General features: G+C 39.5%; 1 protein-coding gene across 7 annotated transcripts in view; it reads left to right on the top strand.

Moving 5' to 3' along the window:
• strada (STE20 related adaptor alpha) overlaps positions 1-14,885 on the top strand; it is a 24,996-nt gene extending 10,111 nt beyond the window's left edge. For 3 of the 7 annotated variants that reach the window (XM_061981327.1, XM_061981328.1, XM_061981331.2), the window contains 10 exons: positions 2,439-2,467; positions 6,298-6,400; positions 8,760-8,881; positions 10,631-10,739; positions 10,807-10,930; positions 11,002-11,173; positions 11,270-11,374; positions 13,959-14,218; positions 14,295-14,337; positions 14,404-14,885. In XM_061981327.1, coding sequence (XP_061837311.1) covers positions 2,439-2,467; positions 6,298-6,400; positions 8,760-8,881; positions 10,631-10,739; positions 10,807-10,930; positions 11,002-11,173; positions 11,270-11,374; positions 13,959-14,218; positions 14,295-14,337; positions 14,404-14,559 — 1,223 coding nt within the window. In that variant the 3' untranslated portion in view covers positions 14,560-14,885. Of the gene's footprint in view, positions 1-2,438; positions 2,468-2,804; positions 2,982-6,297; positions 6,401-8,759; positions 8,882-10,630; positions 10,740-10,806; positions 10,931-11,001; positions 11,174-11,269; positions 11,375-13,958; positions 14,219-14,294; positions 14,338-14,403 lie in introns of those variants that run through there. The other 4 variants (XM_061981330.1, XM_061981329.1, XM_061981333.1 and 1 more) reach the window with 2 other exon arrangements.

Raw genomic sequence — 14,885 nt, 5'->3', positions numbered from 1 at the left:
CGGCGGGTAGCTTGTGGATGGTATTGTTGACAGCTGACCATGCTGATCACATAGTTTTGGGTGCGTATTATTTGTCGAACTCGTTTTTTTTGTAACCGCGTATAATATATGAATTTGTCTATGCATTTGATATTATATATTTTTTTAATGTAAACATCTAGATTTTACAGTAAAACTGGTAACTAACACAATTTTACTGTCAAATATATAGTGTTTTTACAACATAATATATAAATGGAAAAACAGTACCATTTTTTTACAAATAAAAACAAGCAGTTTAGTCGCCAGATTTTACTGTAAAATTTAGTCGGTTTTACAACAAATTACCGTATTTTTCGAATTATTAATCGCAGTTTTTTTCATAGTTTGGCCGGGGGTGCAATTTATACTCTGGAGCGACTTATGTGTGAAATTATTAACATACGTATTACTGTAAAATATCAAATAATATTATTTATCTCATTCACGGAAGAGACTAGGCGTATATCAGCACGTTCTCAGTTTGTTATTTATGCGTCATATAACGTACACTTATTCAGCCTGTTGTTCACTATTCTTTATTTATTTTAAATTGCCTTTCAAATGTCTATTCTTGGTATTGGGTTTTATCAAATAAATTTCCACCAAAAATGCGACTTATACTCTAGTGCGACTTATATATGTTTTTTTCCTTCTTTATTATGCATTTTCGGCCGGTGCGATTTATACTGCGGAGCGATTTATAATCCGAAAAATACGGTACTGTACCACTATTTTTTTTTTTTAAATCTGGCACTTGAGCTGCTTGACCTGTTTTTACAGTAAAAACAATGTTGATCCATTTACAGTAAAAACAACTCTAGATTTTACAGTAAAAAACTGGCAGTTTAGTCGACATAATTTTACCGTACAAAAATAGTGGTTGAGTTTTTTTCAGTTTAAGCTCTCAAAAGTACTGTAAATTTCTCCATAAAATCTATTGTCACTTTTACATTGTGCAATTTGCTTTGGAAGCATAAGTCAAGCAGATATTTAAGTATCTATTTTAATTTTGACAAATGTTTGGAAAGTATGATAATATACAGTGTTTGTTGCACCATTGGACAGAATGAAAGGTATGCATTTTCATGCAGTACTAGGACTGTCAACGTTAACGCATGTGAGTAATAATATTTTTATCGCGTTATGATAAATAGATCAAAAGATTAATCACAGTGTTTGTTTTGACCTCCAGAAGGTTGGCGCACATTGCACAGGCTGTGATTGTGACGATAGAGCGATGGGATCTTTGCCCTTCAAAACAAACTCTGACGAAACTTAAGATAGAACTTAGGTTATTAGTCAGTCTTGCAGCGAAAAACATTTTTATCATCAACGCACATCAAGTTTTAAATGGCATTTTTAATGCAAAACATGAACTTGAGGATGGCGTCGCTAGCGTGAATGCTACCTAGACAGCAAACCGAGGACAACAAACTATGCTGGCGACAGTTTATACCTGCGTTCACCACATATACATGTAAGTTAAAAAAATTATTTTCTAAATCGACAGCCACTTCATGCAGTGTTGTCAACTTGGCTACTTTGTCATTAAATCTGGTGACTTTCCAATCCTCTTGGCGACTTTTTGCACACAGCTCCGAGCGACAAATCTAGCGACTTTTTCCAGTGTTATCGGAAACTTTTTTGTTTCTTGGAGAACTCTAAAATGTGCAAAATGTGCACTTAATTCTTACTATAACTTACTGCCACCAAGGTTTGAGAAAATTAATGACTTGCAGTTCAGTAAAACATTTAAAAAAAGTTCCTCTATGACATTCTGACTATCAAATTGCATTCGTATCCAAATGTTGGGGTATTTTCTTAAGCAAATGTGTACAATCAAATAATAACCAGGGATTAATCATGATTATTCACAGCAAGAGTGTGATTAATCTGATTAAAAAAGAATCACTTGACAGCCGTAATATATTTTTTCTGTCAAAAAGGAAAGAACTAATACATTTACCGGTAGTCAGTTAAGATAAGGTACTTTTATTGACGCATATTATTTCCAGGTGTTCACGGGCCATATAAAATGATGTGGCGGCCCTGATATGGTCACACTTTTGTATAAATTGGAGCATACTGTCAAATATTTACCACATCTTTAATACAGTCCAATCAAGTTATATATACTGTTGCTCACTATTTTACAAGCGGTGTTGCATTGCCAAGAGCCTGCAGACTCGGCTACTGAAATGGACTTGTTTATATGCGTCATTCATAAAAATGATAATTTCAAGCTGGATATGTACAAGCAAACATTTTGTGGGGGGTGGATATCATTTCATGGCATTCAGTGTGCTCTCATGTGACCGTACTGTGGTGCCAGAAGGGAGCCTAAACAATGAGGCTCCTGCTCATGTTTAGTGTGTGTTCATGTCTTCATGTCATTGATGTGGTTTTTCCTACCTCAGAGCAAGCTCAGGGACTGTCTCACAGGAAAGTAAGTGTCCTGTCACCGCATCATCACGCCAACTGTGCCTTTTGTGATTGTGCGTGCATGCGTGCGTGGAAGCAGTCGCTGGCCTCCGCGCGTCTGCACACTTCCTCGGTATGCATGAGTATTTTCCCGCTTTTTAAAAGAGAATGTGGAATCCTCTCACACTGAGCTGTGATGGCAATGTGCTCTGAATTTTTCAGACTTGGTGCTAACATGCATTCCTAGTGATCTGACATAGACATGGCTCTCTATGGAGACCTCTTGGATGTAGATCCAGTGTTTCCCACCGGACTGTGATCTCTTTGTCGTCCTTTATGATGTCACCGGCTAACTTGCATTCATTCTAAAAACATCTTGGTGTTATTAGTAATGTAATTTTAAGATTTTTCTCTCGTCATGTAATGTATTTTTGCTGAAAATATTCCATTGTTAGTGTTTTTTTTTTCTTTACCACGTGCTTTGGGTCCATAAAAACAAACCACGATTCGTAAATGACCGCATTTTGGACACTGGGAAGGTAAAGTGTACAGCCCAAGAGTCTCTAAGCTGTCTTCTAAGCACTATTTCTAGTCTTGACTCCCACTAGTCGAATGCTAGGTGGTATGCTTCACACCTCGCATTTCAGCCAGTTTTAATACCTGCATGCATGTCAAGCTCGCCACACACAAGGTTAATGCTTTTCCTTCACGACCACTTACACAATGGTAACCAGGGATATGAGTTTAATTGGTTCATACCTTGAAAAACCTGTATTGCAAAACCGCGTCGCCCATTGAAATGAGTTAAAATCAATTTGATTAGTGTTCGCCATGATTTTAACACGCAACGTGCCTTTTCAAAAGTTCAATGAACTTTTGGATGAGCATAATACAATATACTGCATTACAGACAACTACAGTAGTTTTATGAAATAAATAAATTAACAATGTACAGCATTAACTTAAAGAGCGGACTTCTACATTATCTCCTTCCAGCTGCTTCACCGTCAAACACACCATCTGCAGCTGCATATTTTCATGGATAAATGCTGCTTCGATTTTAATGTCCTTGACTCATTCTACTTCAGTATGATGCAGTCATATTTTTTATTATATCTTTCTTTATTTCAATGAATATCATCCACTTCTTCTTCTCAGCACGGTTCTTCACACCAATTTCTTCCTTTCCATGGTTGGAAAAATAAAGTTATGTCCATCTCTAGCAATAAGCTAATGCTAGCGAGTAAGACTGTGACATTCGCTACGCCCACTAGCAGTAGGGAGGCTTGTAATCAGAAATTTTTCTTGCAACCTACAGCATAACGATTAGCTAAGAGACAGCTCGTATTCCGAAAAAATAAATATAAACTGGGGCACTCATATCCCGAGGTACCACTGTATTTGATTACCGGGTAAATGCATGACGCAAGAAACACTACCTGTCTTTCATTTTTAATGCATACCGTGTAGGATTTTCATACGCCTCTTTACCTAATCGAAGGCTCTCAACCAAAAAATCCGAATACATTTACATTACTCCACTAGAATCTATAGACAAAATGTATTTAATCTGATCATCATTCGGATTAGAATGTCACGGTGTACATGGACCCTGAAAATAATTATTTGATTATGATGTGCATCTTCATGCAGCACACCTTAAATCAGAATGCTTTATCTTGACATGTGCAGCACACACCAGAAACAGAAAGGTGTATTATTATTTGTGCAATGGCGCCATCTTTTGGACGAGTTTTCTCACTGTAGGTCCTGAAGAAGTAGTAGACTTCCTTCGTAAACATGGCTTTGTGCATTTCTGCTTGTCCGACGTTATCACAGTGTTTATAATCTTTTTCTTCGGTTCACTACTTTTGTTTTACCTCTCTTTTTGAAATGGAGCTGTTCTGTGCCTTTTATGTTGTGATTATGTACAGGTTGCGGCGCGTCTTCATGTTATGACATTCCGTGTATGTGTTTGAGGCTAGTAGTTAGCACTTAAAGTAGCGGTAATGCCGAGAAATAAAACAGCTCGTTAAGATGGCAACTGGATCCCTTCTTTTATTGTTACATCGACACATGACACTCTACACCATACTTTTGTTTTTGCCAGTCTCGTTTTAAAGCAAGAAACTCAACAGTATATAACGCTACGTCTGTACATGTTGAATACGGGGAGACAGCAACAAGACGATCGCTTCATACCGAGACTAATACATTTAGTCCCCCTCCACCACCAAAATATAGGTGACATCAAAGAGATGCACAGTAAGGATAATTTCAACCTGAATTTTGGAAGATGTGTTTTCATGAGCTCCAAATCGAATAACTATCGGCATAAACTACTTGTTTCGATTGTAATGAATCGGGTCAGAATATTCCGAATGGCGTGTTTAGATGAAGCATTTTTATTCCGGTTAGGCTTTTAATCCGATTAAATGTGTCCATGTGCACATAGCTACTGATCCCTCCTTTTACGTCTTCTTATTCTCTGGCAGATCAGGTGCGAATGAGTTTCAATGCCACTTAAGAGGAAATGCCAAATCTATTCTTGGCGGTGCGCCACAAATAAATGGACGTATGGGAAACACTGTGATCGCTTTAGAGCAGGCTGTGGTCAGAGAGTGTGCTTCCCTGCACATGAGCTCAAAAGCATGTTGCGAGGAACACATTGCGGCCATTTATGCTGACAAAAAAAATGTGTGTTTGTGACGGAATCATACCGAATGCATGTTAGTCACAGGTACGGTGACCTAATGATGCGGCTGATGGCGAGCTCCTCGTTGCCAAACACGTGCATCGTAGCCTGATGGCGTTCTACGAGCTCTGCTGTGGCAATGCATGGCCACGCTCTCTCCACCTGACCCTGCTGAGATGAGTGACTCAGCAAGGTGTCAGTCCATCCCCCTACTAGCTTTGCTCCAAGATGTATCTGATCAACACCCTTCACATCACCATGGAAACCATAATAGCCTCATGCACTCTCACGTTTTCTTCGCCCCTGCACTTGTTTGGTTGTGTTGACTTCTCACTGCAAGGAAAATGCGCTTCTTCACAGTATGTTTATATTTTTTTTATACACAAACCAAACATGTGTTTTCACAAGGGATCACAGAGCAACAGATGGTCTCACGACCGTTCCCTCCCTTTAGCTTAAAAGACGAAGGTTCAAAATGAAATATCATCAGCAGTGTTTGAGGAATATTTTCCCTCCTTTTGGCTGAATACAAACGCTTTAGAAATCACCAGCTTTGGCTTTGTTCTGCTAGAAGAGTTACACACATGTAGGCTCACACTGTTTCCTTATCTATGCGCTCTCACACACTTTTATTATTACTATTATTATTAATGGTGTCATGAAGTACCAGCCTGGAGAGAGTGTGAAGAAGGAGGTGTGTGTGCTCGGCACACACGTCAAGTTAACTATCAAATTCGGCTCCGACATAGGAGGACAAAAGCATGAGAGACAGGCGTCCATTTTAAGAGACTGCTTCGATCTTTTAAACAGCTCTGTTCATTCTCTCACAGCGCTGGTATCGCTATTGTTTGTACTTAGTCTTTTTTTGTAGAACATTCAATTCGAGTCACATCTCATCATTTTAGACAGCTTTAGAACTAAATAATCTGGGTGGACTCTCTCCTCCTAAAAGGGGCGTCATAATAGCAGCAAAGAATGAAATCAAAATTAAAAACACACGACATAGGCATTCAGAGAGGAGACGTCCACCAAGGAATACTGTCTTGATTTAACACATTGAGCATGTGAGGGATAATGTGAGCGTTCATGATTTTAAAAACAAGGAATCTGACCCCTTTTTGTGCTTACACTTTTGTTGTCTGTGTTGCATCCCCGGCCAGGCCCATGAGGACAGTCGGGAGAGTCTGACCTCCCTTCCACGTCAAGACGCCATGGGCAGCTTCCTCCCTGATAGCAGCGCCTATCAGCTCCTTGGCGCCATCGGTAGGCCACGCTTCATGCTCCGTATACATTATTTGTAATCTTTGGAGAATTGTGAACACAACACATAACAGGGATGTTCCGATCAGGGTTCCATGCTGCCCATTCCGATACCGATCATCCATGAGTGAAGTCAAGTGCCAAATCTATAGTAACTGTTCTTTTTCTAATGTAGTTATGGTGGGTGCTATTGACAGTGTAACGAAATACACGCAAACTACTTCCTTATTCTCTTTTCTTGCATACATTTATTTAAACTAAATAGTCAATAGTGCGCTGTAAGTAAACAAAAGCAAAAACTACAATCGACCGCTGTTTTACATCTTTTGGTTTTTGCCCTCAAAGTCCTCCTGTGTTATTCCCTGAATGTGTCAACATTAACAAAAACAACAAAAATTAATTTTGTGAAAATAATAATATAGCTCTAATCACTCTAGTATCTATAATATCCTATATATGTATGTATGTATGTGTATGTGCATATGTATATGTATATGTGTATCTATGTGTATATATGTATGTGTAAATATGTATATACATGTAATATGTGTACATATGTAACATATATATATATATATTAGGGCTGTGAATCTTAGGGTGTCTCACGATTCGATTCAATATCGATTCTTGATCACGATTCGATTCAAAATCGATTTTTTTTTCAATTCAACACGATTCTCGATTCAAAAATGATTTTTTCCCAATTCAAAACGATTCTCTATTCATTCAATACATAGGATTTCAGCAGGATATACCTTTTATAATTGTTAAGGACAATGTTTTATCAACTAATTGCAATAATGTAAATTTGTTTTAACTATTAAATGAACCAAAAATATGACTTATATTATCTATGTGAAAATATTGGACACAGTGTGTTGTCAAGCTTATGAGATGCGATGCAAGTGTAAGCCACTGTGACACTATTGTTCATTTCATTTTCATTTTATAAATGTCTAATGATAATGTCAATGAGGGATTTTTAATCACTGCTATGTTGAAATTGTAACTAATATTGATACTGTTGTTGATTATATTCATTTTTGTTTCACTACTTTTGGTTTGTTCTGTGTCGTGTTTGTGTCTCCTCTCAATTGCTCTATTTATTGCAGTTCTGAGTGTTGCTGGGTCGGGTTTGGTTTTGGAATTGGATTGCATTGTTATGGTATTGTTGTGTATTGTTTTGTTGGATTGATTAAAAAAAATATATATATATTTTTTTTAAATAAATAAAAAATTTATTAATTAATCGATTTTTTGCAAATGAGAATCGATTCTGAATCGCACAACGTGAGAATCGCGATTCGAATTCAAATCGATTTTTTCCCACACCCCTAATATATATATATTGGTTTTATATCAAATATGTATCTATATATGTATATATTTATATATTATTTATATATGTGTGGGTGCGTAACAAAATAGTGCAAAGTGTGAAAATGTAAACGTAGAGAAACCTGAGAAAATCTATTTTCTGCAGGTTTATGCCAGGAAGTTACAGCTGTGCACTAAAGAGTGAGCGCGGCTAAGATGATGTAGAATTACCAGTCTTGGTGGGGGCTAGCTCCTTGCATCATTTACAGACCACATTGGTTTGACTACAGTCCTTTTTGAAAAAATCCAATAAACTGCCATACTGTCTTGGTGACTTTTTTTTATTTATCCACAATTTCTTCATTTTTTCTTTGTCGTCTCACTCCATGCAAAGAATCAACGGCGAAACTACAAGATGGCGCAACCAAACTGATAGTTGATACTGTTACCTGATTGGCTGCTAGCATGTCACTCCCACTGATCAGTGATCACTTCCTGCCTTACTCGGTTACCAGAGAGCAAGTGCCTTTTTTCATGCAACAAACCTTGTTTCGCAACTTCCGCTTTCTTCCGAAGAAGGAAAATAATTATCGAAGGTTTTATCAAACGCATCAAAACGAATTGTTTTATCACCCATCCATAGATACTACCCTTGGTATCGACTACTGATATGTGGATTGATGAGCCCTATGATTACATATACCTGGCAACTCGCTACACACTGCAGTACTGTAACTTTTATTAATGTACTTATACATTTTCTCTGCTGTAAAATCCTTCCATCTACACTTCCTAGACTTTGCTAAGCACTTCTTGTGTTGTTTCAAGCCAGCTTGGCAATGAGCAGGCCTTCTTATCTGCTCTTACTTGGTGTGTAACATGTTTAGTCTCATCCTTCAATTCTCCAGTGATAATTGGCCCATACTGATCGGTGGCCTATCAATCGGCGCATCCCTAACACAAACATATTACTTGTCTGTTGAGTGTTTTAGAAATAGCAATATAAGAAGGAACGTTTGAGTGATATATGAATGCGTGTTTAAAGGCCATGGTCTGGACCATTTGATGACGGTCAACCGAGCCCGATACAGACCCACTGGGGAGCATGTGGCCATACGACGGATCGATCTGGAGTCGTGTACTAACGACATGGTCGCCTACCTGCAGGTCTGCATCAACCTTTCTTTTAACTCAGTTCTGCTGAAATCTGATACTTAAAGTGAGAGGTATGCAAAGTGCGGCCCGGGGGACATTTGTGGCATGGAGCTAATTTTTGAAAAATCTGAAAATACTATTATAAAAAAACGAAAGTGGAATAAAATAGAATACAGGTGAAATGTAACGAGAAAAAGTTGCAATGTTGACTAATAACCAGTGTTTGGTTAGTTACTGAAAACTAGTTACAGTTACTTTATTCCAAAAGTAACTCAGTTACTAACTCAGTTACTTACACCAAAAAGTAATGCGTTACTGTGAAAAGTAACTATTTAGTTATTTTTTTTAAATGTTTTTATATTTTTAAAAGCTCCCATTAATGCCATTTTAGCCTTCATTTCAGTACTGTTATTGCACTGGAGAATAATACAATCTGTTGATCAACTTGACATGCATTTGCATCACTGAACTCTGCTAAGCAATGTGGTCTACATACAACACACAAAGACAAAGATATGTTTCAAAGGGCCAATTTATTTCAGGCCAGAACAAATTGACAAAACTATTTGAAATAGCTGCAACATAACATACATAAGTAACAAACAGCATAATAACAACATAGCTGTAAACCTGGCTTCACCTAAGGAAGGCACACGTGACATACACAAAGCCTAACCAGGCAGATTTTAATTGTTGTTTTGGGCAGTAGACGGGATCTTTGATCCAAGACACAACTTACATTTAACTAAAATGTTCTTTTCTTTGTGCTCGACAAAAGAAAAGAAGTGAGAATTTGTCATACTTGCCAACCCTCCCGAATTTCAGTGCCTCTCCCCGGGACAACCATTCTCCCGAATTTCTCCTGAAAGTCACGCCCCTCCAGGTCCGTGCGGACCTGAGTGAGGACAGCCTGTCGTCACGTCCGATTGGCCAACCAAAAAGTAACCACAGAACACTATACCGTATAATGTTCTATACGGTATAGTGTTAGATTACTAGTTACCGCCGAAACTAATGGCGTTACAGTACAGTCCCAACACTGCTAATTACCGGTACACAAAACTGCTATGTAGGCAGTTTTTTTCTTTAAAACTGTAATTGCTCCAGAAATAATAGTGTCTCAAAATCAATGTTGTTATGAAATATTGACTTATTGAAGGCTCTAATTACACTCCATCAAATATTCTAATTTTAAATATTTTTAAAGGAACATTTTTAAATATTTTTAAAATGACCTTGCTCATAAAGTAATAATGAATAAAAATCAACGTTGTTATGAATAATTGACATATTTAAGGCAGCAATTACTTCACTTCAAAAATTCCACTTTTGACATTTTTTGGGGGGGAAATGTGGCATATTTTGTGTTTCTTTGCCATAAAAACAGGGTTTTCCTAACAGAAAGAGCATAAAATCTAAAACAATAAATAAACATTTATATTAACAGATACATCTTAAGTTGGTCTCGAAATGTAAGTGTTGAAAAGAAAATGTACATGCTATGACCGGTTTTTAACATTCTTGTGACTGAGTCTTTTCTGGTTCCCCAGGACCAAACTTAAGGGGAGTCATAAAGGTTCAAAATATTGATTTTGAAAATGAAAAATATCAAAATGGCCCCCTGCATTCTTAAATTTCTCAATTTGCGACCCTCAGCTGAAAAGTTTGAACACATCTGGTAGTTGGGGTAGAATTTGTAGATGCGGCACATTGGGTCCATGAGCATCACGGAGGTGCCGTCTGGTTTGTGTTGCTTCACAGGCCGAGCTGCACGTGTCCAAGTTATTTCACCACGCCAGCATCCTGCCCTACAAGAGCATCTTCATAGCCGAGAACGAGCTGTGGGTCATCACCCCCTTCATGGCGTATGGTGCGGCCCCTGAACTATGATCACTTTAACGCACAGCAAGTGTCTCACCTTGATCGTGTCTTCCTAGGTTCTGCCAGAGAGCTGGTCAGCACACATTTCCCCGACGGCATGAGCGAGCTCACCATCGCGTACATCCTACTGGGCATGCTCAAAGCTCTAGAATACATACACCAAATGGGATACGTGCACAGGTAAGCCGCGCTTCTACAGCAGGCGTTGTTATTGTATGTTGTATCTTTTTCTAAGAACTTGTCGCGCACAGGAGCGTGAAGGCCAGCCACGTGCTGATCTCGGCCGACGGTCAGGTGTGCATGTCGGGTCTGCGGAGCATCTTCAGTCTGATCCGACACGGCCAGAGAGACAAAGTAGTGCATGACTTTCCGCAGAACAGTGTCAAGGTGCTGCCTTGGCTCAGCCCCGAGGTGCTGCAGCAGGTACCACAAGCCATAATACCAGATTTTTAATGCACTTTACTGCCACCTACAGGACTGGAGTACACATATATTTGACTTGTTCACACTGTCCCCCAGAACTTGCAGGGCTATGACTCCCGCTCAGACATTTACAGTCTCGGCATCACAGCATGCGAGCTGGCTAATGGACACGTTCCCTTTAAAGACATGCCAGCCACGCAGGTGAGAGGACACGCAGTGTTTAGGAACATAAAAGGGTCATGTAGGAGTCATTCATGCTTTGTTTGGGTGTCAATTGTTTGTTTGTTTTGGTGTTATCTTTATGTTTGATCACTTAAATTTCCTTTGACCACTACTGGTGGTATTGAGGGGCTTTGTCAGTGCAGAAGTGACAAGGCTTGGGAAACAGGAGGTCACATGGTTTTTACTAGAGCTCGACCGATATGATTTTTTTCAGTGCTGATGCGATTATTGTAGTAGTCAATGGGGCCTGCGATGAGGTGGCGACTTGTCCAGGGTGTACCCCGCCTTCCGCCCGATTGTAGCTGAGATAGGCTCCAGCACCCCCCCGCGACCCCGAAGGGAATAAGCGGTAGAAAATGGATGGATGGATGGATGGATGGGTCAATGAGGCTGATTTCCGATATTTAGAGCCGATATTCATTTGCAGTAAAAGTTATTTCTACATAAATAGTATGTGTCAGTAAACAGCTTGACAAGGCTGTAAATTGTTTTTGTTTTTGTAACATTCTTTTTAAGGAAACGTGGGACCAGTAGCGACATGATGTTTTACTCAGGGCTAATGTTTTGGTTCATTTAGGAGCAAAAAAACATCAAATGATTTCACAAACACCTTTATTACTTGTGTCTAAGAGGAGTATTTGCATTTCAAGTTATGGGAAATCTCCTGGGAAAAATGGTAAAAAAATTAGATTTTTGTACATTTGTACATTTTAATTTTCCTGAAGGAATCAATAAAGTACTATCCATCACAATAACTCACCATCTACTCTATTTTACAACTGTTTATAGATTTAATACATTCTCAGGTTTCCTCATGAGGAACCCTGAAGTAGTGAAGTGAATTATATTTATATAGTGCTTTTCTCTAGTGACTCAAAGCGCTTTACATTGTGAAACCCAATATCTAAGTTACATTTAAACCAGTGTAGGTGGCACTGGGAGCAGGTGGGTAAAGTGTCTTGCCCAAGGACACAACGGCAGTAACTAGGATGGCGGAAGCGGGGATCGAACCTGGAACCCTTAAGTTGCTGGCACGGCCGGTCTACCAACCGAGCTATACCGCCCCCGCATGTAATATAAGTATTACGAACATTTAATTAAAAACAATTTTGGACTCCTTCACGTAAGTTTTAGTTGAGACATTTTTCAAGCTGGCTGACATAATTTCTTCCTGAATGTTACAGAAAGTATGAGAATGTTTAAGCTGCTGCCTGCTCTTCATTACTTATATAACAAGTATATGTTTCAAGATATTTAAAAAGTTTGGATTTTTGTCAGAGATATATTTGCTGTCGTATTTGATTGAATCACGGAACATGAAACTCGCGGCGCTCCTTTAATGAGCCTAAGCTTCGAGTGTTGCGGACGGCGGCTCGTCGAGAGACTCCATCGTTGCAGTAGCGAAAACAAACAAAACGGGACCGGGAAGATGCCAGGAAAGAAGGACAAAAACTGAATTTCCCGGTAAAATTTGAAAGTTTTGACGGGTAGGCAGAGGAGACACACTGCAGGAGGGAGAAAAGGGGGGTAGGGGGGTTGTGGCCACGTGAGCGCTGCGGTGAACACAGCTCAGCAGACCGGAGAAGAATTCTCACGAGAACTCAAATAAATGCCCTGTCAGATTTGAAAACATATTTGGGGAGAATTTTTGACAATAAGAGTAAACATTTTTTAAATGAATAAAAATGTTTTAGCTCCAGCAAAAACTGAACTTTTCTCATGGGGGGCAGAAGGGCTGGTGCTTGAGCAGTGGTTATTACTATCTACTTCACTAATATACATATATATTTAATACTGTTGTATGTTGTATGTATTGTATCTGCAGATATATTTCTGTTGTAGTTGTAAGGAAAAAAAGTCAATACTGATATACGGCAAAATACCGAATTTCCTCGCTGATTACCAGTCGATCCGTAGTTTTTACTGCTCGCTCACACTGGCCAGCTTTCACCATACCTCCAACATGTCGCCACACATCACCATCATAGACAACACATTTACCCAAACAAATGTACCATATTTTTCGGACTATAAGTCACAGTTTTTTTCATTGTTTGGACGGAGGGTGCGATTTATACTCAGGAGCGACTTAAGTGTGAAATTATTAACATATTACCGTAAAATATCAAATAATATTATTTATCTCATTCACGTAAGAGACTAGACGTATAAGATTTCATGGGATTTAGCGATTAGGAGTGACAGATTGTTTGGTAAACGTATAGCATGTTCTATGTTATAGTTATTTGAATGACTCTTACCAGGCACGTTCTCAGTTGGTTATTTATGCGTCATATAACGTACACTTATTCAGCCTGTTGTTCACTATTCTTTATTTATTTTAAATTGCCTTTCAAATGTCTATTCTTGGTGTTGGGTTTTATCAAATAAGTTTCCCCCAAAAATGCGACTTATATATGTTTTTTTCCTTCTTTATTATGCATTTTCGGCAGGTGCGACTTATACTCCGGTGCGACTTATACTCCGAAAAATACGGTAGTTTTCTGACTGGATGCTCTTTCTACGAGTATTTTAACCGCCGCACCTTGCTTTCCTTGCACAGATGCTGCTGGAGAAACTAAACGGAACGGTGCCGTGCCTGCTGGACACCACCACGATCCCGCCAGAGGAGCTCTCCATGAAGCCGTCGCGCTCCGGAGCGGACTCTGGGATCTGCGAAGGGCCCGTAGGAGGCGGACTCCGTCACTCCAACGGCGAGCCGGCCTCGTCTTCGTCGTCGTCAGGACACCCGTACAACCGCACCTTCTCTACCCACTTCCACACCTTTGTGGAGTTGTGTCTTCAGCGAGAGCCGGAAAAGAGGTAGACATGTTTGCACGCCATTTGGACAAGTTAGCTACAGAATTGTATTAAAACTGTTTCCATTTGACGGATTCAGACCGTCTGCCTCAGCTCTCATAGGTCATCCTTTCTTCAAGCAGGTGCGTAAGATGTCTAGATTCATCCTGACATTATTCAGATATATTAAGTGATTATGTGTCTGTTAGATCAAGCGGCGTCCCTCTGAGGCGCTGCCCGAGCTCTTGAGGCCCGCATCGCCCATCAGCAGTTCAGAGAGCTCCCAGCCGCAGCCCTCCTCGTCTGGACTGGCCAGTCTGGAATCAGGTCTTAGCCATCTGGATGTGGACGACTGGGACTTCTGACGTCAGTGAGGACAGACAAACATCTTTTTTGTGTTGCTGCGTGTAAATACATTGACATTACTCTTGGAGGTTACAGTGGCCGTCTTGCTTCTTTTTAGGTGTCTTGAAGCTTTTTGTCCTCCTCAGGCTTTCAACTGATGTTTGCTCAAATCCCCTTAGAGCTCTAAAACCCAACAGGAGAAGACGCTCTACCTCTCACTCTCGCCTCCGCACGCGTATGCATGTCCTTTAACTTGCCGTGTGCACGAATGTTACATTGACAGCGAGGGCAAAGCTTTGTGCTGCAAGCTGAACTTGACAATAATAAATGTTTCCACTTGAAAAGA

This window comes from Nerophis lumbriciformis, linkage group LG24 (assembly GCF_033978685.3).
Source record: "Nerophis lumbriciformis linkage group LG24, RoL_Nlum_v2.1, whole genome shotgun sequence".
NCBI classification, from domain to species: Eukaryota; Metazoa; Chordata; class Actinopteri; order Syngnathiformes; family Syngnathidae; genus Nerophis; species Nerophis lumbriciformis.
Note: the sequence above shows the minus strand (reverse complement) of the source record. Positions and strands in the feature narration are given on the sequence as shown.